The sequence below is a fragment of the Protopterus annectens genome, chromosome 3.part1, assembly GCF_019279795.1.
Source record: "Protopterus annectens isolate FY-2018-M chromosome 3.part1, PAN1.0, whole genome shotgun sequence".
NCBI lineage: Eukaryota > Metazoa > Chordata > Ceratodontiformes > Protopteridae > Protopterus > Protopterus annectens.
Window position 1 is genome coordinate 1854642658 of NC_056732.1, and position 26508 is coordinate 1854669165.

Consider the following 26508-nt stretch of genomic DNA (forward strand, 5'->3'; position numbering starts at 1 on the left):
ATCATAACAGGTTGTGTGATCACTAAGTGCAGTATGTCCAAATATAATACATACAATAAGTATAATAAATATACAAATAACAGTTTATGGTTTGATATCAGTGTACATTATTTTGCAGCTGGTTGTGTGAAGAATGACTTCAGCTCTTTACTGCAAAGCTGTTTGTGTGGCAAAGAGGGATAAGGCACGCATCCTGTTTTCTGAAGATGCATTGTAGTGAGAGTTAAAATCCAGACCTATATAGAAATAGCTCATGTGTACTAACATTTTTTACTGTATATGTCTTAGATTGTCTTTTCTCATTTCAGCTATTTCTCTTTTTTTTCTCTCTTTTTCTTGCCATTGTTTGCATGATGTGCCACTTAGCACAAACAGGGGAACCGCAGAAAACATTAATGTCAGGTTTCACTGTGGTTATCTCACTTGCATGAAGCACGGCAGTGCGCAACCTGGAGAACTGAACCATTCAGTAACCAAACAGCCAAAAACAGAAACTGGATACATTCAGTTAATGCTACTGGGCATTGCACAAACCCTGTACGTGACATTGTGAAATGGTTAAACGGTGAGAATGTGTTGTGTCAATTATTTATTTATTTGTCTATTTATTATCACATCATTATCAAATGTATAACTGTAGATATACTGTGTACTGTATTCCTATAAGCATATTTCTGTTATCTGGAATGGCTTGGCCTTCGCATTTGACTAAGACACTTATGCAACCTGCTGTACATCCAATAACCTTGAAATTGCATTGCTTGACACCCTTACCATCGCTCACTGCTGAGCACCATGTTTGCAGGATGGTAAGCATAGTGCAACATTTTCAAACTATGTGCATGCTCCTAGTATACGTAATAACTGGAACTGGTGGGAAACCATCATTCTCCTTTGTTCTTGATCTGTGGTAGACATGGCAGGTGTTCGTGAAGAGGGTGTAAAATTTATGGGTTAGGGATGGGGTGTCCAGGAGACCAAGATTTTGTTGGACTCCTATTGAAACACCACAGTGCCAGGCTATTGCAGGGTGACTATTCTGGCTTCCAGTATATGTTGGAAGCTTGGGATAGTGTAGCCCATGGTGTAACCAGTGCCAGCAGTATCTCCCACACTGGTGAACAATGTAGGCATCCCTACAGTGACCTCCAGAGGAGGAAGAGGGATATCCTTAACCATTGGATAAGGACAGCAGACATCCCACACCTGTGTAAGTATCAACTACAGAGAGTAGTTCTAAGACTTAAATGCTGAATACAGGCAAGACTGGAATTCATAATGGCATTCTGTTCTGTTTTTTTTTTTTTACAGCTGCCAGGGAAAGAGAGGCCAATTTAGGAACACATGGGGCTAGACTGGCAATTGACGATGATGAGGGAAGCATTTGGTATGTATGCAGCAGAAGAGTTCTGTTATTGCATTAAAAGTTAAAGATAGCTTTTTTGATATTTTATAGAGTTGAATCAAATTGAGGTTGCATGTCTCAATTGTAAAACAAGTATGCATGCATTAGTTTGTAGCAGAAACCAAGAGTCTAATATTACAATATCAAATTGAGCATGCATATCTCAACTGTAATATCAAGTATGCATGCATTAGTCTGTATCACAAAACAAGAGTATAATAGTTGAGTGTAGTCAGAGGTTGTGGGTTCAAATACTACACTTTCCAAGTATGCAATACTGTTAATTCTGCAAATGTATTTAAATTACATTGAAACATTTATACCAGTGGCAAAAATGCCCTGCTGTAAAGTGCAATCTGTATAATTGGAACATGCATATGTCACCAAAAAAGGAGAATAAGCAGGTAACTAGAAAACACAGTAATAACATGCATATGTCCAATATATGCACATGTCAAGGAGTAAGTGCTGCAATATGTAGTATACTGTACATCTTTTAGGAGATGGTTGTATTAAAAGTACAAGTTATTAGTTAGGAGTTGGTAGTTTTAAAAATAAAAGTTAAGATAATATATTCAAATAATTGTATTAATGCTTTGTATGTCACAAATGAAGTTACTAATGTTATCCTTTTTTTACTCTCAACCCAGCCCTTATATTTTCTTTGTATTATTATTATTATTGTATTTTTATGTAACATTTGTTGACTGGGAAAGTCCAACTAGAACAGAGCCTATTTTCAGAGGAGGCCGAGGGAGAAATGCTACATATGCATGTCTTTGGAATGTGGCAGGTAACCAGAGTACCCAGAGGAAACCCACCCAAATGCAGGGAGGACATGCAAACTCCACACAGAAGGCAGCCCAGCTGAGAATTAAACTGGAGAACCTCTTGCTGTGAGGCGATACTGTTAACCACTGCACCACTGCTCTGCTGCTTTTAGGTATTATGTGTTGTCAAAATGTTTCCATTGTCATCCATGTGCACCACATCACAAAATGCTCAACAGCACAGTGGGGTAGGCCTGCTCCACAGGATCCACCTGCCCCCACTCCATCGGCTGCAGCACCATTGCCCAGCACATCTGGGAGCCAACCTGGCAGCACCCCTCTGCTGCCCCTGCACTACCTGCCCACTCAGGTAGTCCTGCCACAGAAGATGGCCCAGTGGTTCCATCTGGGAGCAGTGGCAGAAGTGGCAAGTCTATCACCCATGATGAACTGCCAGGGATGGTGTGTACACACTACACTGTTGATGCATGCCTAAGCCAGCTGGAGAGGATGTCTCCCTCATTTTACATAATACCAGGAGAAGGAGACACATATGTCAGTCACTGCAGCCAGCAGTGCAGTGAGGTGACAGTGATGATAGTCCACTGGGTGAGGACTACATTCTCACTTTCACCCTGCTTGACAACCATGGGTTCTGGATGCCCCCACCCTCACCCCAACCATGGTGTCCAACAACCTCTTGTGTCCATCACTGTCCTTGTGTCTTGTCTTGACTGTCTGTGATTGCTTCCTCACCTACCCAACTTACCTGACCCAGCATACCTACATCCCTTCCTCAACATTCCTCTCTCTCACTCAATAAAACTATAAAATGGGCATCTGTCCCACAAAAATACATAGCTCTCAATTTCACACATGTCATATGATCACTTTTTACTGTTGAAGAAATGGATAACTATGGTTCTTTCCTACCTCCCTCCTGCACATTTCTGCCCTGCTTTCTCTTTGTTCTTCCCCCTGCTTGCTCCCCATTTCACCACTGTTCTATCTTCCCCATTTCTTTTGTTTAATGTATTACTGCACAATAGTGCGCATCATGCACCAACTGTAATACAAACATAGTTAAAAGTATTAGATAGAGCTGTATTCCAACCCAGTACCATCTGGTCCCAAAAAAGAGTGTATCACTGCATTAACTGCCTTAACACCTGGTGCCACAGAGTCAGTTAAGCAGCAGGTGTATTTCAGAGACTTTCTGACACTTAATATCACTGTCCTATCTTCCCCACTTCTTTTCTTTAATGCAGTATTATGTGATGGTGCACGTTGTACACCAACACGCAGCAACCATAATGCAAAAGCAGTTAAAGACAGTAGATACAGCTGTATTCAAACCCAGTACCATCTGACTCCAAAAAGGAATGTATCACTGCAATAACACCTGCTGCCACAGAGTCAGTTAAGTATCAGGTGTATTCCAGAGACTCAATACTAACTGCCATACTTTAACAATGCTGTCACTGGAATAGTTACATGACATTCCCCTATTTCCAAATAATTCTTACAGTTTCCCCTTTTAACTGCCTCACAATGCCATGCAAACAAGATAAGCCTATCCAAACCTTCCATTCATTCCTCCATTTCCAGTGATTTTGCTAAGTGCCGCATTGTGCAAACAATGGCCAAAAAATAATAAAATAAACAATTTGTAAGTCTAACCTGACACCCACCTGATGCAATCATTTCATAGTTCCATGCATTAAACGCAAACAAGGATGTAGTGCCTACACTATGTTTACATGTGCTACACTGTGCCAAGGATTTGGGATTCAGAAACTCTAATAAGTTCACACCTCATTTGCATCTTCACTATGCTGATAGTCCTAAATCTACACCAGACAGTAACTGTGTAGTTAGGAAAACTCAAGGTAAGCTGAATTGTTTATTTGCTGAACACAGAAGAGAGGCTCTTACTTTGGGATATATATCTGCACAGAGAAGTACAGATTTTGAGTAGCTATGCCTGCATTTCATCAACTAAATACTGCATATGCTGACATGGAACTATGACTAGTCTGTTTAATGCCTTTTATGTTTATTTGGATTAGTATATGGTTTTATACTTTGTCTGCATTAGTTACAAGTGCACTGATGGCAAGGGCAAGTTTGGGGGTGGGGGAGCAAAGCTGCATTTCTTTTATGGCACACAAAAGGATTATGTTACTACTGTTACTCCACTTTTGTTGCATCCAGTCTGTATCTAACTGACATATGTCTCTGCTGTCAAATTTTATGGTCAGTTCTGTACAAATCTCCTACCTTTTAATTTTTATTCTGTCGATGTAGACTCCTTTCTGTGGCTGTATTCCAAAAGTTTTGGAATTCACAGAGAAAGCCTGCATGGAGTCTACATGGTTGCTTTATATCTTGTTGAATAGCTCCACTGTGTTGGCTTGGTTAATTAGCATGCAATTTACCTGCTTTTGCTGTAATTAGCATGCAACTGTGTTTACCTTGTTTGCACGGTGGTGGGTGGGGGTGCGCGCCTCTACACGGCTCTTACTGAATCTAAATTTTGTTGCTACTGTAATGTACACACGGTAAAAAATTACCATGTAGGGTTTATTCAGTACCCCGATTGTTTTATTATATCTACTATCTACATTGTTATTTTCAATAATAAACATGCTACTGTTCACTATTCACTGACATTTTTACTCTAAAAATTGAACAATGGACGGTCTCTGTACTGTACTAGCCTCAAAACTGCTCAAACAATTATGCTGAGTGGCTTGTAATACTATTTTATAGACTCTTTTGCACATCACATGGAACAATGTCACATTCTGTCTCTGTATGTATTCAGAATTAACAAAATGACTAACAGTTAACTTAAATTTTGTCGCACATTGCTTTAGAAATTGAGTCATTTTGCTTCAGAACTGCATGAATTCTCAACACAGTACTAAGTGTTTTAATGTATTTAGTCTCTGAATGTCTGGTTGTTTTAACTGAACAGATATATATATGCTGGCAAAATGGTTGCTAGTTACACAGATCTTACAGATAAATACTTCACAGCATGCTTTGTCATGTCTGTAGTCTTAACACTTATACTGTGTGTGGTTTCTATTTGTTGATTTATCCTTGACTTAGTTAAATCCTGCTGATGGGCACTCCCTTCTATAAAACTAAAATCATTGCCAGCTTTAGGCACCTGCAGTACCCGGGGCTGCAGGGAGCCCTGCTAGTCATCATTGACTTTGTGGGGGCCCTGTAAAAGCTACTGCATGTTGGGAAAAAGTGAGAAGAAAAAAAAATATTACTTTTCTGATTAAGTTCTTTATCCAATATAAGGTGTTGCTATGACCTTGTTAGAATAAAGTTGATAAATAGTGAATTAACATGAGTTAGGTAAATGCTAAAGATCAGCACCCCATAGCAACCAGTCTCAGAGCTTACCTGGAAGTTTAGGAAGAACAGATGTTCCCAATCTTCAGGGATGGATTTCTTGGTCTGAGACTTTTATAAATACTGGCTGGACACCAGATACTATAACTCATCTTTGCTCAAGAAGTCAGGGCCAAGATAAAAATAATTCTAAAATAAGGACTCAAAATCAGGAACACTTTTCAAATATTACTCTAACTTATAAAGTTAATAGAATAACATGCTTTACAACAACATGCATTTTTTACACAATAAGAAGTACAAAATCCTAGTGTTTGGATTTATTGGCTGTCCTAATGATTTACCAGCAAATCAAATGTTTTACAAGCTACAGAGCAAAATTATGAGGCAAAATCAGGGACTGTGACAGGTATACATCACCCGTCAATTAAGTACATTACATCAAGGGTCAGCTCTGAGCCCTTTTTTATTTGCAATGGTGATGGACAGGTTGACAGACGAAATCAGACCAGAGTCCCCGTGGACTATGATGTTTGCAGATGACATTGTGATCTGTAGTGAGAGTAGGGAACAGGTGGAGGAGACACTGAAGAGGTGGAGATATGCTCTAGAGAGAAGAGGAATGAAGGTCAGCAGGACTAAGACAGAATATCTGTGTGTGAATGAGAGGGAGGATAGAGGAATGGTGAGAATGCAGGGAGTAGAGGTAGCGAAGGTGGATGAGTTTAAATACTTGGGATCAACAGTTCAGAGTAATGGTGAGTGTGGAAGAGAGGTGAAGAAGAGAGTACAGGCAGGATGGAGTGGGTGGGAGAAGAGTGTCAGGAGTGATTTGTGACAGACGAGTACCAGTAAGAGTGAAAGGGAAGGTCTACAAGAGGGTAGCGAGACCAGCTATGTTATATGGGTTGGAGACAGTGGCATTGACAAAATGGCAGGAGTCAGAGCTTGATGTGGCAGAGTTGAAGATGTTAAGATTTGCACTAGGTGTGATGAGGATGGACAAGATTAGGAATAAGTATATTAGAGGGTCAGCCCAGGTTGGAAGGTTTGGAGACAAAGCCAGAGAGGCATGATTACGTTGGTTTGGACATGTGCTGAGGAGGGATGCAGAGTATATTGGGAAAAAGATGCTAAGGATGAAGCTGACAGGTAAAAGGAAAAGAGGAAGGCCTAAGATAAGGTTTATGGATGTGGTGAGAGAGGACATGCAGGTGGTTGGTGTGACAGAGCAAGATGCAGAGGACAGGAAGAAATGGAAACAGTTGATCTGCTGTGGTGACCCCTAACGGGAGCAGCCGAAAGAAGAAGAAGTGCAAAACGAGTGTTGATTATGCTGTGTGTGTGCGTGTGTGTGTGTGTGTGTGTGTGTGTGTGTGTGTGTGTGTGTGTGTGTGTGTTTGTGTGGGTTGCAGTGTAAGAGTAATAAGGTGGCAATACTTATTTCATTTGCCATCATAAACATATATCTTACATATGAGAGGTGACTATCTTTGGTAGTTTTGCAGGTAGAGAATGTGTGTGAAAGCATCTCTTCATTACCACTGGTAAGCAGTTAGAAGACCTGCCTCTTCATAGTGCTTTGCTCTGTCTGAGTTCATGGCAATTTTTTTTTTCATTTGTGGAGTCTGCATGCCCTCCCAGTCTGTGTGTACATCTACTCGTGTACTCTGCTTAACCCTATACGTTAAAAACATGCAGCAGGTCAAATGGAATTCCTCCAGTTTCCCTGAAGGTGAACATGCAGTGTGTGTGTGTGTGTGTGTGTGTGTGTGTGTGTGTGTGCGCGCGCGCGCACGTGTGTGTGTGTGTGTGTGTGTGTGTGTGTGTGTGTGTGTGTGTGTGTGTGTGTGTGTGTGTGTGTGTGTATGCGTGTCTGCATTTGTCTATGTGTGCAAAAAATTCCACAGATTTTTTATCTGTGCACCAGGCACTTACATAACTCTTCTGTATAGCAGCTAAAAAATGCAATCAACAAGTAATTATATTTCAAAAGTAAGGTGTAAAGTACAGTTAACTGCCATGTTACTAAACACCAGAATGTCACCAATCAGAATCCAGAGGCAAATATACCAAAGTCTAAAATGTTGAAACCATCAGTATGGAACACCCAGACTTGCTCCTCTTGCAGGACCCATGTTAGCACTCCTTTCTGGATCTGCACAGGCAGGGAGTTTCAGTCTCCAGTACGTTTTAGCCTTGTGTGTTTTAATATTTTAGTCTTTCAGTATGTTTGTCTTGGGATTCTGGTCTGTGATATTCTGGTCTTTACTGATATGATAATAAACTATAAAATTCATCACAGAACATTCAGACACTTAGAGCTTCTGTGGATGTGGTGGTTGCCCACATTCCAGATTGCATAAATAGATTTTGACATGGACTTGGTGGCTATCTCTTTCCTCACCTCCACCTATTCTAAAACCAGTCCTGTGTACAGAAAGTTGCTGTAGACTGTGTGGTGAGCCATGGATGGTATGGTCATTACTACTTTAACTTTCATCACAATCAAACGTTACAGGTGTGCACAGGAGGTCATTTTTTCTTCTTCTTTCTCTTTCAGCTGCTCCCATTAGGGGTCACCACAGTGGATCATCTTTTTCCATTTCTTCTTGTCCTCTGCACCTTGCTCTGTCACACCAACCACCTGCATGCCCTCTCTCACTACATCTACAAACTTTATCTTAGGCCTTCCTCTTTTCCTGTTACCTGGTAGCTTCATCCTTAGCATCCTTCTCCCAATATACCAAGCATCCCTCCTCAGCACATGTCCAAACCAATGAGATCTCACCTCGCTGGCTTTTTTTCCAAACTTTCCAGCCTGTGCTAACCCTCTAACATACTCATTTCTAATTCTGTCCATCCTCATCACACCCAGTGCAAATCTTAACATCTTTAACTCTGCCACCTCCAGCTCTGACTCCTGTCTTTTTGTCAGTGCCACCATCTCCAACCCATACAATATAGCTGGTCTCATTACCCTCTTGTAGACCTTCCCTTTCACTCTTACTGGTACTTACTGGTACCCGTCTGTCCCAAATCACTCCTGACACACTTCTCCACCCACTCCACCCTAGCTGCACTCTCTTCTTCACCTCTCTTCCACACTCACCATTATTCTGAACTGTTGAGCCCAAGTATTTAAACGTCACCTCCACCAACTCTATTCCCTGCATCTTCACCATACTTCTGTCCACCCTCTCATTCACACACATATATTCTGGCTTAGTCCTGCCCTCCTCTCCTCTCTACAGCATATCTCCAACTCCACAGGATCTCCACATCCTGTTCACTACTCTCACTATAGATCACAATGTCATCCACAAACATCATAGCCCACAGGGACTTCTGTCTGATCTTGTCTGTTAACCTATCACCATTGCAAATAAGAATGGGCTCAGAGCTGATCCTTGATGCAATCCTACCTCCATCTTGAATGCATCCGTCACTCTTACTGCAGGACTCACCAATGTCCCTCTGCCCTCATACATATCCTGTACCACTCTTACATACTTCTCTGTCACTTCCGGCTTCCTCATACAATACCACAACTCTTGTCTAAGCATCCTGTCATATGCTTTCTCTAAGCCCACAAAGACACAATGCAACTCCTATTAATATTCTCTATACTTCCCCATCAACACCCTCAAAAAAAACATCACATCTGTAGTGCTCTTTCCTGGCATGAAAACATACTGCTGCTCACTAATCATCACCTCTGTTCTTAACCTAGCTTCCACTACTCTTTCCCATAACTTTATGCTATGGTTGATCGGTTTTATTCCTCTGTAGTTAATACAGCTCTGCACATTATCCTTATTATTAAAAACTGGTACCAATACCCTTCTTCTCCACTCCTCAGACATTGTCTCACTTTCCAAGATTCTGTTAAACTATGTGGTTAAAAACCCCACTGCTATCTCTACTGAACACCTCCATGCTTCCACAGGTATGTCATCTGGGCCAACAGCCTTTTCATTCTTCATCCTCTTCATAGCTGTCCTTACTTCCTCCTTACTAATCCACTGCACTTCCTGATTCACCATACCCACATCATCCAACCTTCTCTCCCTCTCATTCTCATCATTCATCAACCCCTAAAAGTACTCTTTTCATCGGCTCAACAAACATTCATCATTTGTGAGTATGTTTCCCTCGTTATCATTTATCACCCTAACCTGCTGTACATCTTTCCCAGCTTGGTCCCTCTGTCTAGTCAATCAGTAAAGGCCCTTTTCTCCCTTTTTAGTGCCCAACCTTTCATACAACTCACCACACACCTTATGCTTAGCCTCCATCCCCTCTCTCTCCACTATATGCCTCATCTCATTGTACTCCAATCTACTTTTTTCATCCCTGACAATCCCCCTTCTTCTTCACCAACCTCTTCCTCTGTATACTCTCCCGTACTTCCTCATTCCACCAACAGGGCCCCTTGTCATTCTTCCTCTGTCCAGATGTCACACCGAGCACCTTTCTAGCTGTCTTCCTTACAACCTCTGCAGTACCTGCCCAGTTATCTGGTATCTCTTCACTGGCACCCAGTGCCTGTCTTAACTCTTCCCTGAACTCCACCTTACAGTCATCCTTTTTCAACTTCCACCATTTGATTCTTGGCACTGCCCTCACTGCCCTCCTCTTCTTCTTGGTTGCCAATGTCATTCTACAGACCACCATCCTATGCTGTCTAACTACACTTTTCCCTGTCACCACTTTGCACTCTCCAATCTCCTTCAGAATGGCCCTCTTGCATTGGATATAATCCACCTGTGTGCATCTTCCTCCACTCTTGTAAGTCACCCTATGCTCCTCCCTCTTTTTAAAATATGTATTCACCACAGCTATGCCCATCCTTTTCTCAAAATCCGCTACCATCAAACTTTCAGCATTCCTCTCCTTAACACCATACATATTCACCTCCTTATCCCCTCCATTCCCTTCACCAATATGCACATTGAAATCCACTCCAATCACCACTGTCTCACCCTTGGGTACACTCTCTACTACTTCATTTAATTCGCTCCAAACGTTTTCTTTCTCATCCATCGCACACCCAAATTGCAGAGCATATGCATTATCAACATTCATCATCACACCATCAATTTTCAGCTTCATAAACATCACTCTGTCTGACACTCTTTTCACCTCCAAAACACTCTTGATGTACTGTTCCTTCAGGATAACCACGGCTCTGTATTATAAAACCGAAAACCCGTTTGAGTGAATACCACAGCAGTGACACATATAGCCCGAACCGCAAATATGCCGAACCCCCTAAACCGCAAAATTTTAAATCTGGAATCATCATAGTCAGCCAACCCCACCGCACGCTACATACTACCTATCCAATCATAATAAATGAAACACATACATACACTAACCAAACCCTACTTCTAACCCTACACTAAACCTTACATACCTTACTATCTATGCACTTATCTTAACCCGCACCCTAACGCTAAGGTCTGTAACTATCGCACACTTACCCTACGGACATATACCCAAACAAAACAAATAATCCACACACACATACACTTAACAAAACACTACTTCTAACCTTACATTAAACCTTACATACATTACCTATCTATGCACTTACCTTAACCCGCACCCTAACCCTAAGGTCCGTAACTATCACACACATATAGATGGGCCAACCATGACAATTCGACATTTCGTATGTCGTGGTTTTGGACGTTCGCCGTTTACGTAGTTCACGCAATATGTGTCACGCTATTCCGATTCACTCAAATGGATCTTCAGGCTTCTAATATAGACCCAATAACCACTACCCCATTTCTCCTCCTGTGCACACCATGGTAGAACAATTTGAACCTGCCTCCAATACACCTGGCCTTATCCCCTTCCATCTTATCTCTTGAACACGCAATATATCACCCTTCCTTCTCTCCATCATATTTTGCTAGCTCTCTCCCTTTACCAGTCATTCTGCCAGCATTCAAAGTTCTTGCCCTCACTTCCACACGCCTAACTTTTCCTCCTCTCCTCCTACCTCCAGGCATGCCCTCCCTCTCTTCTTCTCCTTCTCCTTCGGCCAACAGTAGGCCAGTTTCTCCCAGCACCCTGTTGGCTTACAGTACTGGAGAGGGTCATTGTTAACCCGGGCCTTGACCGATCTGGTATGGAAATCTGAATTGTTATCCACATATTTGCTATGGTAAAAATTTTACACTGGTTGCCCTTAATGACCTAACCCTTCCCATTTATCCGGGCTTGGGAGTGGCACAAAGAAATAAATTGGCTTGTGCAGAGGTCATTTATTTATTTATTTATTGACATTTGATTACCGACAAAGTCTGACTGGGTAAGTGCCCATTTTCAGTGGATCCTGGGCAAGAAAACCTTCAAAGTATTACAAAACATTTAATAACAATTTTACAGTCTTTAAAAATAATACAAAAAAAAAACAAATACAGTTTAAATAATTATACCAATTTAGACATAATATTAAACCATTGGTTAAAAATAGATACAAGTTATATGGGAATGATTTAATAGTTAGACAAATTTTAGCAGGTTTATTGAAAAAATAAAGGTAAGTTAGTATAATACACATAGGAATTGCAATACAAAGTGAGAGAAAAGCAGGCTTATGGTATATTTACAGAGAAATCCAGAAGAGAGAAATTGATAGAAGTAAGGAAGTGAGTGAAGAAGGGAGAGTAAGGACATGTAGGTATGAACAGGTTTTTGTCCACATTCAGGAATATAGTTTATCCCAGTGTTGCACAAGAACAGATCCAGCTTTTGGCTAGGAAGTCTTTTAGAGTAGTTTTGAATGATGAGAGAGAGGGTATTGACCTAATGGATAAAGATAAAGAGTTCTAGGCCTTAGGTACAGAAAATGCCCAATAGATTTGATAGGTTTGCAGACAGACAGGAGATTTTGGTCATTGGATCGTAATGACCAGGAGAATAGCTGTGTAAAATGTTATTTAGTGCCGGACAGCAGATGGATTCTGAATACTTTTATCAGTGGTTAGAAGCTGTGTATATATTAGTTGGTGGGATAGTTCTAACTAATTTAGGCTTTTTAGTGCTATACAGTGGTGGGCTCTGAAAGGTATTTGTTGCAAAACTAGAAACTTTTGTTATAACATTGTTAAAGTTTTGTTTTTTGTGATGCCTAAGGTTAGCAAGGATGGGAACACCATAAAGAAGTGTGGGGAGGGGGATACGTAGCAGGAAGTGTAGTTTTAATTCTGTTAGTGAGAAAGTTTTTGGCTCTGTAAAGCATCCCTAGTTTTTGATGAGTTTTTCTTATGCAATCTTATATATGCAGGTCATTTATCAGATTATCATCCACTATCATCCCTGATAACTTGCAAGGAGAAGTGACTTTAATAATTGTATTATCGTGAGAGAGGACTTTAAATTTTGTTGTTCATGGGAGAGGGATTTGGGAAAAAAGTAGTTTCTTTTTTTCAGTATTGAACATGGGTTGTCAGTTACAAAGCCATGTTTCAGTTGCTTTTAGAGCTTCCTGAGTAATTTCTTGGAGGCGTGCCATGTTGTCATATGTGCAAATGAGTGGGCTGTCATCTGCATACTGTCTTAAGGATGCCTGTTTTGTGGATGTGGGGAGTATCTCAAAAACCAAAAACTCAACACCGTATTGCATACAAACACAATTAAAAAACAAAATGGCACAAATTGGCTAAAGAATGGTACATACAAACACAATTAAAAAATAAAATGGAACAAATTGGCATATTGGGGAGTATGTCATTATAGCTTCTGTTGGGACAGTGACGTCACTGTTTCTTTTACTTTCTCAAAAACCTCAGAGGTGGGCAAAGAAGGTTGTGATAGCTTGCATAGGAGCACTATGTAGAAATGTATCTATAAATCTGTGTAACCTCACAAATAACTGTTGTTAGTTTATTGTAAGCTTATGTTTTGTCAGCTTTGAACATTTATCCTTGGGCACAACAAAAAGTGAGAGACTGAAAAGAAGTAAAATGCACCTCAGAACATGTATAACCCTACATATTCTGGAGTCCTGGCTTAAATAAGTTATTTCTTAAATGGTTATTACTGTCCCATCTTGGCCAGGTGAAGAGTATTGAAAGTATTCAATGAAAAAGAAAGTTGAACAGTACTGAATTTCTTTTCTTAATCATAATTCCTGTTCAAGCCATCAGTGGAAGAAAAGGTTGTATGCAAAAGCACTTGCTACTCACCCTTGTGGGCCAGTTTATAAGCATAGCCAATTACTCCATGTGAGAATCAAACCCTGTACCTTGTGCTTATCAGGTAAGCACCTTAACTGTTATACCAACCTCCCACCAAATGCATGTCTTCTTGAAAATGCTACAAAGGCAAAATATGAGAAAAGAAGAAAGAAGTAATGTGAATGGTGCGTGTCTGTGTCTGTATGGGGGTGAAATAGTAGGCAGTGCCTAGGGCACCATTTAACCTAAGTCCAGCCCTGTACATAGCGTTGAAATGTATCATCATTGCAATTAAATGTCAGTCACTGTTAATTTCCCTTTGTGAGATGGGCCAACATAGTGTGGTACACTTGTAATGTGAGAGCATTGTCACTACAGATCAGTCTGTATGTACTTGTAATGTAAGACCGTTGTAGCTACAGGTCAGCCTGTATGCACTACTACCTCTGAGATGGGCAAGCATCACATGGTACACAGGCCTGTTGTAATGTGAAACCATTGTAGCTACAGCTCAGTCTGTATGTACTACTCCAACTGTAAGATGGGCCAACATAGTGTGGTTCATGGGCCTGTTGTAATGTAAGAGCACTGTAGCTACAGGGCAGTCTGCGTGTACTACTACCTCTGTGAGATAGGCCAGCATAGTGTGGTACCAAGGCCTTTCATAATGTAAGCACATTGTAGCAACAGTTCACTGTGCATACTACACTGACGAGTCTGTAGCATGAACTAAAATGTTTCTTAGGAGGGGTGGCAGTGACAGAGTGATGCTTAGACTAGCAGTGTCCAGGGGACCACCAACCTGACATTTGTGCTTGGGGAGCACAAAATGCTAACACCAGCCCTGCTCTCCACTTATGCTTTTAAGCTGCTATTAAAAAAGTTCACTTGTTTTGCATACAACAATGGCCCTTTCTGTTCTAAAATCTGCTTCTTTTAATAGCACATCATTAGATGACATGTATTACACATAGTTTCTAGGATAATATATATGTGTGTGTGTGTTTCGACATGCATATCTGTAAATGTGACCATGAATGTGTAAAACATATCTACTGGTGTTCCCAGTGACGGAGTCTCAGCCTTATGGATATGAACTGGGATCTTATGGCTCAGTGCTGGATATTCAGGACTAACATTGTGCAACTTCACTAGTTACAGGATAACACATTAATAGTGTAATGTGAGGTGAGCCCTCAAAGTGAACAAGACCATGTATTCCTTGTAATTTCCTTAGTAAACTGAATACAAAAAAGTACGGCTATAAATATCTCTTACAATCAGTGAAAGTGGAGGATCTTTTTGCGCCATTTTTGACTGAATTTCAAATATCTGTCTCTCAACGTCCTTCTTCATCTCCTCAAATTTTCTTAATTTTTCCTCCATTTTTCCCAGAATTTTTTCAAACTCCTCCTTAAGCTGTTGGATCAGCTGGTGCTCCTTCTCCCAAAGAAACACGTGCATCTTTGCAAACGCTGATGTTATGTGATGCTCCAAACTTTTGGCTTCATCCTGAAATGCAGCAACTTAAATTTTAGACATTAACACTGGTTTCATATTATGTTGCATTCAGCTATGTTAGACAGACAGACAGTCTTGGACAAAGTATGTCTTTTTAATTTAGTCATCTTTATTATTTCTTGGAAGTGCCTGAACAGTAGGATAGAAACATGTGAATATGTAATGGATATAATTAAAGGATGTTTTCTACAGTATTTTCCTTTTATAGAACATACATGTCCAGTCATGGTCATGTGACTACACTATACCCAGCATAATGGATATCAAAATACTGCATACACACACACACACACACACACACACACACACACACACACACACACACACACACACACACACACACACACACACACACACACGCACATGCACGCACACACACGCACACACACACACACACACACACACACACACACACACACACACTCCAAGCCACCTGTACTCCATACTGCATAGCAATTAAAATAAGGGAAAACTTACTTACTGCATGGCTGTGTGATCCAATGCATTGGACTTGGTCATTAAAAATATAATGTCTTTAGGAGGAGAATTTAGCAGAAGGCAAGCCCCTTGCACAGTTTCAGCCTGCATTTTTAAGTCTACTAACAATTAGTCTCACTCTAGCTGGGAAACAGAATTCCATATCCATAATTAACCATAATTCCACTGCTTTAAATTCAAAGATAACAGTTAAGTGTTCTGAAAAAATTGGACATTCAGTCATTTTTGTAACAACCTGTGAATATGACTATCAGCATGTAATATGCTCAGCCTTAGAAACCTGCATAAATGTAGTTTTAGCACTTGAATTTGCTTATTCGTGCTCAGCACATGTACAGAACTTGTTGTAAGTACTAAATAAGCTACAAATTACTGCAACACTCAACCTTCTTCTTTACCTAGAGGAAAACAGTTTTTTTTACTTACTTTCCACGCTTTCCTTAGAAAAAAACAGCTCTTGTACTCACTTTGCTCACTTGTCTAAAGGAAAATAGTTTTTTATTCAGGCATTACCAAGGGTCAGCTCCCGGTGTTCTCTCCTGTCTATCTAACAAATCTGGGCATCTTGGGGCAATGTAGCAATTGCCTCATGTACACAGACAACCCTCTCCTCCTACCACCCAACACCACAACCTGTGAGAGATGCACTTATCTAGCCAAACTGGGGGTAAAGCTCTCTCCAACCAAGACTGAACTTGACAGTCAAGAGGAGAAGGTAAACACTTGCACCACACCACACTCATCACATAGTCCCACTAAACCTACACCACCAAAATCCACATATAGAAACACAAAAACATTCATGGAGGCTCTCAATAATAATCTGCTCAAGCAACAGAGACCTCCAAAGTAGAAACGCAAGCAACCTCCAACCCCCAACACAACCCAAATGACATATAGCCCACAGACTCAGTGTGCCAATAAACCACAGCCCATAAGGCAAAACAACGTACCCAGCACACTAGTCATAGGTGACTCTATAGTCAGGCGCACTGATGTCCCACTTACCAGGCTAAACAAGGAGAAGGTTACTGTCAGCTACCTGTCGGGTGCCAGGATCCACCACATAACTCACACACTGAAATCACTCCACAACAAGTACAAATATGACTCTGTCATTGTCCATGTTGGTGTGAGCAACCTGAGACGTACCTCCCTGGACTACATGAAAAGAGACATGGAAGAGCTCTCCGATCTTGTAGCCCAGGCAGGTATGACCCTAGCCCTGAGTAGCATCCTGCCATCGCCCAGAATGATACCACAGTACAAGAACAAAATGATTGATTTCAACAATTGGCTAAGCTTCTGGTGTCATTCTAAGGGGATCTAGTATATGTCTGCCTGGGACGAAATGGTCAACAGACCATGATGCTTTGCCAGAGATGGCCTGCACATGTGCCCCTGGGATTCCAGATACTGGCTAAGGCTCTTGCTGCCCCTATAGTGCCTTTTTTAGGTAAGCTTAAAATGACAAATTTACCATCGTAACACAAATAGGCAAGCAAAAACTGAGGGTAATGCTTCTCATTGCTAGAAGTCTAAATCTCAAAATGCACTCACTCGAGGCACTCCTTAAAATGGAGAACATCAATATCTGTGCAGTGACTGAGACCTGGTTCAAGGGTCTAGAGAGCACCCCTGCATTACCAGGCTATAACTCATACCACACTTTTCTGCCATCTAACCTGGACCAGAACACCAAAGGCACAGGTGTGTCTATATTCATTAAGGATATCCACACCTCCTGGCTAGTTGCACAGCATAATGCATCTGAGGTTATCCAAGTGCAGCTAACTCTGGGCAAAACTGCAATCCAAATTGTAACTTGCTACAGATCCCCCACCATGCCCCAAGATTCCCACTCCTCTTTTCTTGATATACTGGAAAATATTAGGGTTCAACCAAACACGCTAATAATGGGCAATTTCAACTACCCCACCATTAACTGGGAAAACTACTCATGTACCAACTCTTTCGCTCACCGCTTTCTGGAATTCATAGATTCCAATGCCCTGGATCAGCTTATCCACACCTTCACCAGGGGCAAGAATATCCGAGACCTAGTCATTACCAACATGAGTGATCGGTGTTCCACACCTGAAGTCAACTTCTCGTTGGTAAGATCCGACCATAAGCTAATTACCCTAGATATCTGCATCCCACCCCCACCCACCATTAAGGAAACCATAGTAAAACATTTCTCCAAAGCCAACTTCATGCTTCTTAAGACAGAAGTGGCGAACTTCATGACACCCATGCAGATGGACAATACAGTCACGACTGCTGAATCCTGCACAAATGCACTCTATAAGCACTTACACGAGTGCATGGATCATGCTATCCCAAACAGAACCAAGATGCTATCCTCCAAAAAAAAGGAAGCCAATCTGGTGGTCCCTGCCATAAACAAACTCTATAACAGAAGGAAGAAACTGTTGCAAAAGAGAGTAAAATCCCATGAGTGGAAGAACTCCCTGGTCAGCCTCAGTAAGAAGCTGAGATCCCTTATAAGATCCTCCAAAGCTAGCTACGAAAACAATATTGCCACTGATTCTAAGGGCAACCACAAAGCATTCTATAGCTATGTCAAGAATCTCAATGGCAACACCCAAATCTACTTTGAGTTACAGCACAACGGCATGAAAATTACAGAACCAGCTGATATTGCCAACATCCAGGCAAATAGGTGCAGCGCTAACTTTACCCCCCTCTCATCCCCTAAAGGGCCCATATCTATGCAGGAAGAATGCAGAGTCCCTGTAATCACATTTATGCAGGTAAAAGCTGCACTCTCTAAAACCAAAAACATAGCATCCATGGGACCAGACAACATCCCAGGCTGCGTTTTACATGAACTTCAGAATGAACTGACTCCCCACCTAAGCACCATGTTCAATCATAGTCTCATGTCAGGCTTTGTGCCCACTGAATGGCACACAGCAACAGTTATCCCACTCCACAAAGGGGGAGCCACCACTGATCCTGGGAACTATCGCCCTGTTAGTCTAACGAGCCTGGTCTGCAAGGCCATGGAATGTATTATCATGGAACTCAAAACAAAGACACTGGTGACCTCCAAACTCTGGACCCACCCAGTTTGGGTTTGTGAAAGGCAGATCATGCCTTCTGAACCTGATCGACTTCTTTGAGGCAGTCACCAAAGCCGTAGACGTGGGTAAGGTGGTTCACACAGCCTATCTTGACCTCGCCAAGGCTTTCAATACCATCCCCCATTCTGGAATTATAGCTAAACACACTCAACTAGGTATAAATACTTACATCACAAGATGGGTTGCCAAATACTCACTGACAGAACCCACACTGTAAAAGTTTCAGACTCCAAATCTGACTTCAAACCAGTGACAAGTGGAGTACCACAGGGTTCAGTCCTGGGACCTCTCCTGTTTGGTATCTATTTCATTGAAAGTACAGACTAACACAGAAGGCCTCTGGCTAATGAAGTTCACAGATGACTGCAAACTAGGAGCCATAGTCAAGTCGCCAAATGATGTGGACCTTCTACAGAAGGGCCTCACTGAGACAGGTACCTGGTGTCAGAGGCATGGCCTCAAGCTCAATGCCAAAAAGTGCATTGTCATTCCCTTTGGTAAAAATTCTGTACCCATGAACTACCACATAGACGCCAGTCTACCTAACACTGATTGTGTGATAAGAGACCTTGGGACCCAGGTGGACAGTAGTCTCTCCTTTGATAATCACATCACCACAGTAGTCAGGAAATCCTTCTATGTGGCACACCTCATCACAAAAGGGTTCTCATCCAGGAAAAAAGAGGTCATTGTTCCCCTCTACTCATCACTCATTAGACCCATTATAGAATACAATCCCCCTTTTGGAATGTACCTCACAAGACACCTGCAGCAGCTGGAAAAGCCACAGAAGAACCTCACAAAGTGGATTACTGGCCTCAAACAGATGCCCTACACTGACCATCTCAAAAAACTCCAGCTTTAGTCTGTAGCATATCACCTACTCTGAGGAGATCTCTGCCTAACATATAAAGCTAGGTCAAACCCAGAGCTGTTGGACATACTACATCTAAAGAAATCCCAATCCTTCCAAGCTACATGCTCTAGGGACCTAAGCCTTGTCACCACAATAAACAGGACATGCTGGAGGGATAGATTCCTGTCCCAGAGACTTCTCATACTCTGGAACAAGCTACCCATCCATGTCAAGCAAAATTCCTCTTTAGCACTCTTCAAGAAAAATCTTGATGAATGGATGGGAAATAGGAAATACACCCCGGGGATCACTTCTGTAGCTCTGCTTGACAGGGGCACAGGAAATTAACTTTCTTGGGTGGCATAAGCCAGGGAACCTTGTTGGCTAGGCTTACTTAGGCCCTTGGTCCAATAGCCTAATACCTACCCATGAACCTATGAACCTATTCAAACATGATATTTTTAACTTTTTAAATAGAAAGCAGATATTTGTTTTCAGTAGCTCAACAGGTAGCATGCTTACTTCAGATGCTGGAAGATTACTACACTGTGAGTTCTATTCCTACAACTAGTATCAGTGCAGTATGGGGGGGGGGGGGTTGCTGCACTCCTGGGTGTGTTGTCTTTGAATGGGTATAATAAACTGAGGTTCCATCTGCCTGTGTTGGTGATGGTTCAGGCAGATGTAAAAATCCCATAGCAGAAGGAGATTATTTACTTATATATATTTTATATATAAAATCATTATATTCTGTTCACATTTCAATAATATTTACAATGTTTTCCAAAATTTACATATTTAGTTTTACAAACTTTAACATCTGTTATTTCCACACATACATTTTTCCAAAACAGTCTTTTATGTATTTATTTTTATTTCGGCCAACACATTGTCATCATTCCTATTTTTATTATACATTTCATCAGCTTTTTTCCACAACACCCATACTGTTACCATCAACATGCTATCCTATATGTCAGCTTCATATTTTTTTTATTTTCCTTTTTCTTATGCAATATTATATCCATGTTTATATTTTGAAAACCTTCTCGCTTACATTCATTCTGTTTTTTTTTTCCAAAAGCCTTTATTCCATTTACACTCCAAAAATAATGTTTTTGCATTTCCTCTTCATTATAGTCTTTGCATTTTTTTCTATCCATTGATTTATATTTTATACTATTTTATTGACAACTTATCCAAAAATAATCTACATAAAAAAAAAAAAAATCAAAAACATTCTCAAGACTTTTCCTTTTACTTGTATTCCCTTTTACTGCCATCCTTATGATCTTTCCATGGATATGTTAAATAATATTTCATATTAGGTTTTATTACAGGCCCAGAGACCAAAGTAATCAAAGACAAGTTTCTCAGTGCCGGAGATGTGACTGTTTTGTAACCTATGCATACAGTTGCTTTTACTCAAACTCGAACAAGAGTTCAGCCAAGCAGCTGTCGAATGCAAATGCTCACATGCAAGGAAGGATTCAGGTAATATTTACAGGCCAGGTAAGTTGACTTGGGAAATGGGGAGGTGGACTTTAGCTCTAGGAATGGGAGGAGGATTATATATTTAGGGAGAGATTTGGGGAGGGGAGGAGGTATGTAGATTTAGGGATTGACTGGGATTTTTGTTTAGGCAGAGGAGGGGATTTTAGCTCTAGAGAGTGATCAGGAGTTTAGGTTAGGGAAGGAGATATGAGGTGTAGGAAATAATTGAGAGATTACTTTTGGGATGGGGAAGGGCATTTTAGGTTTAGGAAGCAAGCAAGAGTTTAGTTTTCAGAAAGAGAGGGAGATTTATGTTTGATGATCAATTGGCTGATCAAGTTTATAGAGAGGGATTGTAGGTTCAGTGAATGATTAGTAGTTTAGGTTTAGGGACTGGGTGGGAGATTTTAGGGTTAGGATCAGCATTCTGGTAGAGCTAGAGACTATAGTGAGATCGGACTTTGGGTGGGATGGTTAGTTAAGAGAGATGAGTTAGTAAAAGTTAGAGCACTTGTTGAAACATGAAAGTCATCATCATCATCATCTTCATCAACAACCCTTTTTTTTCCATTTTTATATGGGGTTGGGGTGTCGTGTTACCTGCTACCACTCCTGGCTTCTTTGATACTCATGCGTGACTGTTGCAGATCTTCTCTTACACAATCCATTCACCACTTTGCTGGATGGTCTCATTTTCTATTGCCTTCTTCCTGTCTGCCCCAAATCTTCAGCAACAGATTGTGTTATGCTTTTCTGCACATGTGCCTGAACCACCATAATCTGGTCTCTTTTACTTTATCTGCAATTGGAGCTACTTTGGCTTTTGCTGTTATGTCCTCATTTCTTCATCTATCACACAGTGTGTGTTCTACCACCTGTCTCAGGCACTTCATTTCCATAACCTCTAACGTTCTCATCTGATCTGTCTTTACTGCTCAGATTTCTGTACCATACAGTATTACTGGTCACACCATTGTTCCATACACCTTACTTTTCAGATTATTTGGCATTCTTCTGTCATATGCTAAATCTGACTCTCTGTGCCACTTGGCTACAGCTCTTCTGATTCTAGCTTTCACCTCTTCAGTCATACTTCCCTTCTCTTCAGCCACCCTTCCCAGATACTTGAAGATGCTAACCTGTTCTACTGTCATGCCTTCTATCTCAGTTCTCAGCTTCTTCTGATTTCCCCAATCTGCTGCTATTACCACTGGCTTATCTGTACTTCATTTCATCCCATGTGCCTTCAGTTTTGCATTCCATTCCCCTATCCTTTGTTGAAGTTCTTGCTCAGAGCCTGTATGTACTGCCACATCATCTGCATACAGCAGATTTGTTGATCTCCCCCCTCTGACCTGTTTGCTAATGTAGTCCAGCAACAGTATGAACAACAGTGGACTCAGAGCTGTCCGCAGATGCACTCGCACTTCTACTTTCCTAGCTTTTTGCCAACTATTTTTATCACTGCAAACACTGGGTCATCCTGATTTGAATCTGAACTGCTCATGTCTCATCTTACTTTCTATTAGTCTGCATATCCATTTATCAATCACCCTCACCAGAATTTTCATGCAATGTGACAGGAGTTTGATACCACCATACTGCCCACAGTCATGGATGTCCCATTTATTCTTACACACTGGCATGAGTATGCTTATTCTCCAGTCATCTGGATATGCCTTTCTCTGCACAAAGCTATGAGTACCCTTGGCAGCCATTTCTCTCCTATCGTACCCTGCAGCTCTATCGTATCTGCTTTGCCCTGATCATTTTCATTAGCGCTGTCCTTACTTCTTCTGTGCTGGGCTCCTTTTCTTCTCTCCTCTCATCATAGGGGGTGTCTTAGGCAGCACAGCTTCTATGTTTTTTTTTTCATTGAAAAGCTGTTGGAAGTACTCCTTCCATCTGCCTTTGATGACCTGTGGACTGGTGAGAAGGTTGTTGCTGTCATCCCTTATGAAGTGTTTTGACAGTCTCATTTATCTTTCTGTCTTTGCGTTGCAGCCTGATATAGCTTCTTTGTACCACCTACTGAGTCACTTTCCAGAAGCTGGTAAAGTGCCTCTGATGTCCTTTTCTTTGCTATTGCAACTCCTTTCTGAGCCTCTTTGTTATCCAACCAGCATTCCTTCCTAGCCTGGTCCATCTTTTCTGTCTCCCGCTTTTTTTCTGCAGTCCTTTTTTCTTTTGATGATTCCTGGACTTCGTATTCCACCACCAGCTTTCCTTATGTACTTTATTTCCATACCTGGCTCAGCCACATATCTGTTGTGTAGTCCTCACACATGTTGTTTTGAGGCCCTGCCATTCTTCTTCAACTCTTCTTGAGGTGCTAGAGGACTGAATAATTCTTTGAACTGTTCTGCTTTCTCTCCAGTCAACTTTCAGATCTTCAGTCTGGTTTCTACTGACCTTCAGTCCTTCTGTGACCACTGCTTACAGCTGATTATGACAACCAGTGCTGTGGTCTGACTGCTTCATTGGGGATGACTTTTCAATCACTGATTCTACCCCAGTCCCCTTTCCTTGCTAGGGTGAAGTCTACCAGAGTTGCATGATGGCCACTCTTGTATGTGATCTTGTGGCTGTCTCTCTTTCTGAATCATGTGTTGAACACTATTGCCAGTCAGAAGATTAGAATGGTGTCTCCTTCTTTATTCATATTGCCCTACCCATGCAGACCCAGGCAGTCCTCATATTCTCTTCTGTCTGTTCTGATATGTGCATTCAGTTCACCCATTATTAACACCAATTCCTGTTGTATTGCTTTATCTAATAGGTCCTGCAACTGCTTTCTGAATGTACTCTTCTCTTCACTACCACAACCCTACTGTGGGCCATGGACTGAGACTATGAATGCTGTTCTATCATTGTACTGGAGTCTGATTGCCATGAGTCTGTCACTAATTTTGATGACCTCTCTCACTGTCTTTGGAAACCTGTCATTCACTATAATTCCCACACCATTTTTAACCTGCTCCCCCAAAATTAGTAGACTCTGAATCCCAAGCAAATGGCTTTGCTGCACTGGCATTCCATCTTGTCTCTTGGATACATAAAATATCCAGCCTCCTCTGTGCCATCATGTCATCCTCTTCCAAGCTCCATCCTGTCAATGAAACTACATTGAGTGTAGCAATTCTTAGTTCATGTTTTTCACCCCTGTCATGTCACATCTTTTTCTTCTATCTCCTGTTACTTACACCTAGTTAATACCACACCCACACTTTCTTTCTTCTACTACTCTCTCCCTTCCTGAAAGTCCATATTACCTACACCTTCTACTTCTTTTGCTCTTTAATCTATCATATATATTCCTTTCACCTTCACTTCTCCCTATTCCACACCAGTTCACTCTCTTACTATGCAATGTCTTCCTCTCCGATCTTACAGGTAAACATTCTATCACCTACACAACTACTCTCCCTAGCACACCACAACAAATCCTCAGCCCCACCAAACTTGCCATATTAATTACAATATTGCTTATAACCTATATAATTCTACACATAGGTATCTCCCTTTCAAATGCATTAAATCCCATTCCAAATCTCAAACACTTCTTAAATACAACAAACTCCTAATTAAGCTCACCAAAGCACCATGTTGCCTCACTTCTCTGCTAAAACAATGTGGAGATAACCATTCTAATCCTGGCCCCAGATATGCTCATCAGCGACCTATTCCCCCTACCTCCCCACCCTGTTCTAGAATTATAGATTCCCCAAAAGGCTCAACCCCAGAAGCATAGTGAATAAGGTCCATGATCTTCATGCATGCCTATCCATATATTCCCCTGATATCATAGCACTTACTGATACCTGGGTAAAACCTGAAATTGAAAACAATGAAATTCCACCTCCAGGCTATAATATATATCAATGTGACAGAAAAAACAAACCAGGATGTGGAGTAGCCATAATGTATAAACACAATTTAAAATTAGAACTTATAGAACCAAACTCTCCAGAATTTAACCATCACAATGGGTGACTTCAACACTGACTGGTACTCTTATAACTCTGATAGTCCCTCTAACTTCATTGGCTTACATGTTTTTCCCAGGTAATCCAAACCACAAGAAGAACAGGTAAAGCAGCCAAAAAGCAATCAATCCTGGATTGGATTCTGACCAACAAATCCTCACTAGCCTTCCAGTCAGGTTGCCTCCCTGATGGTATTAATGATCGTCTTAACCCCCCCAGGCAATCCTTCTTCCACCAAATTTGCAAGAAAAATAACATTAATGACTAAACTTTTATTTCACTATTACACTCAGCAATTGGACACTCAAAACTCTTCTTCTTGATACTGCTGTTCAATATTTCAATACCGCCTTCCTTGATATATTTAACAACTAGAATAAGAATACATATCTAAAGTAAACAGACAACAATCTCGTTTCGAGAAAATTATACATATATGTATATATATATATACAATATATACACTAGAAGTCACTACATCGTCAAGTAGAGTATGAGAATTCTTATGTTCATTTGATCTCATAAGGGATAGTGGAATGGGGATAATCTATATAGAAAGTAAAGATAGAAATTCAACCATTTATTGTATGGTTAGGGAAAATATCTAGATACACATATACTAAGAGAAGGGGGAAGATGCAAGAAAACTGGTTGTACTACATTCATTTCTTATTAAAAGGTTAGCTTTTCATGTCAATTTGTGGACAAATTTTATTTGTCAAGAATTATATCTAGTAAGTAACCCCAATATTTTTGGTAATAGTGCTTGCTTTTTGTTTTTGAATAAAATAATTTGTGAGATGAGATATATTTGATAGCAAGATTGCTAAAATTTTCCCATGTAATTGGTGACATGACATTCCAATTCTACGTAGTAAAGAATTTAATAAGGGCACACATCGTAATAAAGACATGTTTTAATATTTTTGGAAGTTGATTGATGTTAATGTGCAATATAGCTGTCTCCCATGTAACAGTTGATTTTTCATATCCCATCTTCTCTAATCTTACTCTCAAGGAACACCACAAGTTGTGTATCTTAGTACAGTTCCACATGACATGTAAAATATCAGCTGTTTGATCCAGACAATGGGGACATATAGGCGAAAAGTTAGGATTTAATTTATTTAATTTAGATAAGGTATAATATAGATTGTTATTTACCATAATGTGTGTATATAACAGCTTCTTGAAAGGAATGAATTTGATTGTATTTTCAATGGCTAGTTTCTTATTTTCTTCAGTCAGTGATTGATTTTTCGTTTGCCAATAGTTTGAAAATAAAAAGAATGCTGATGTTT

At 40.7% G+C, this 26508-nt stretch overlaps 1 protein-coding gene across 1 annotated transcript in view; it reads right to left on the bottom strand.

The window, feature by feature from the left end:
• Nucleotides 1-26508, bottom strand: part of LOC122797928 (zinc-binding protein A33-like) — a 278438-nt gene that overhangs the window by 134939 nt on the left and 116991 nt on the right. Inside the window, exon 3 of the mRNA XM_044066447.1 lies at nt 15021-15254. Coding sequence (XP_043922382.1) covers nt 15021-15254 — 234 coding nt within the window. The remainder of the gene's footprint in view (nt 1-15020; nt 15255-26508) is intronic.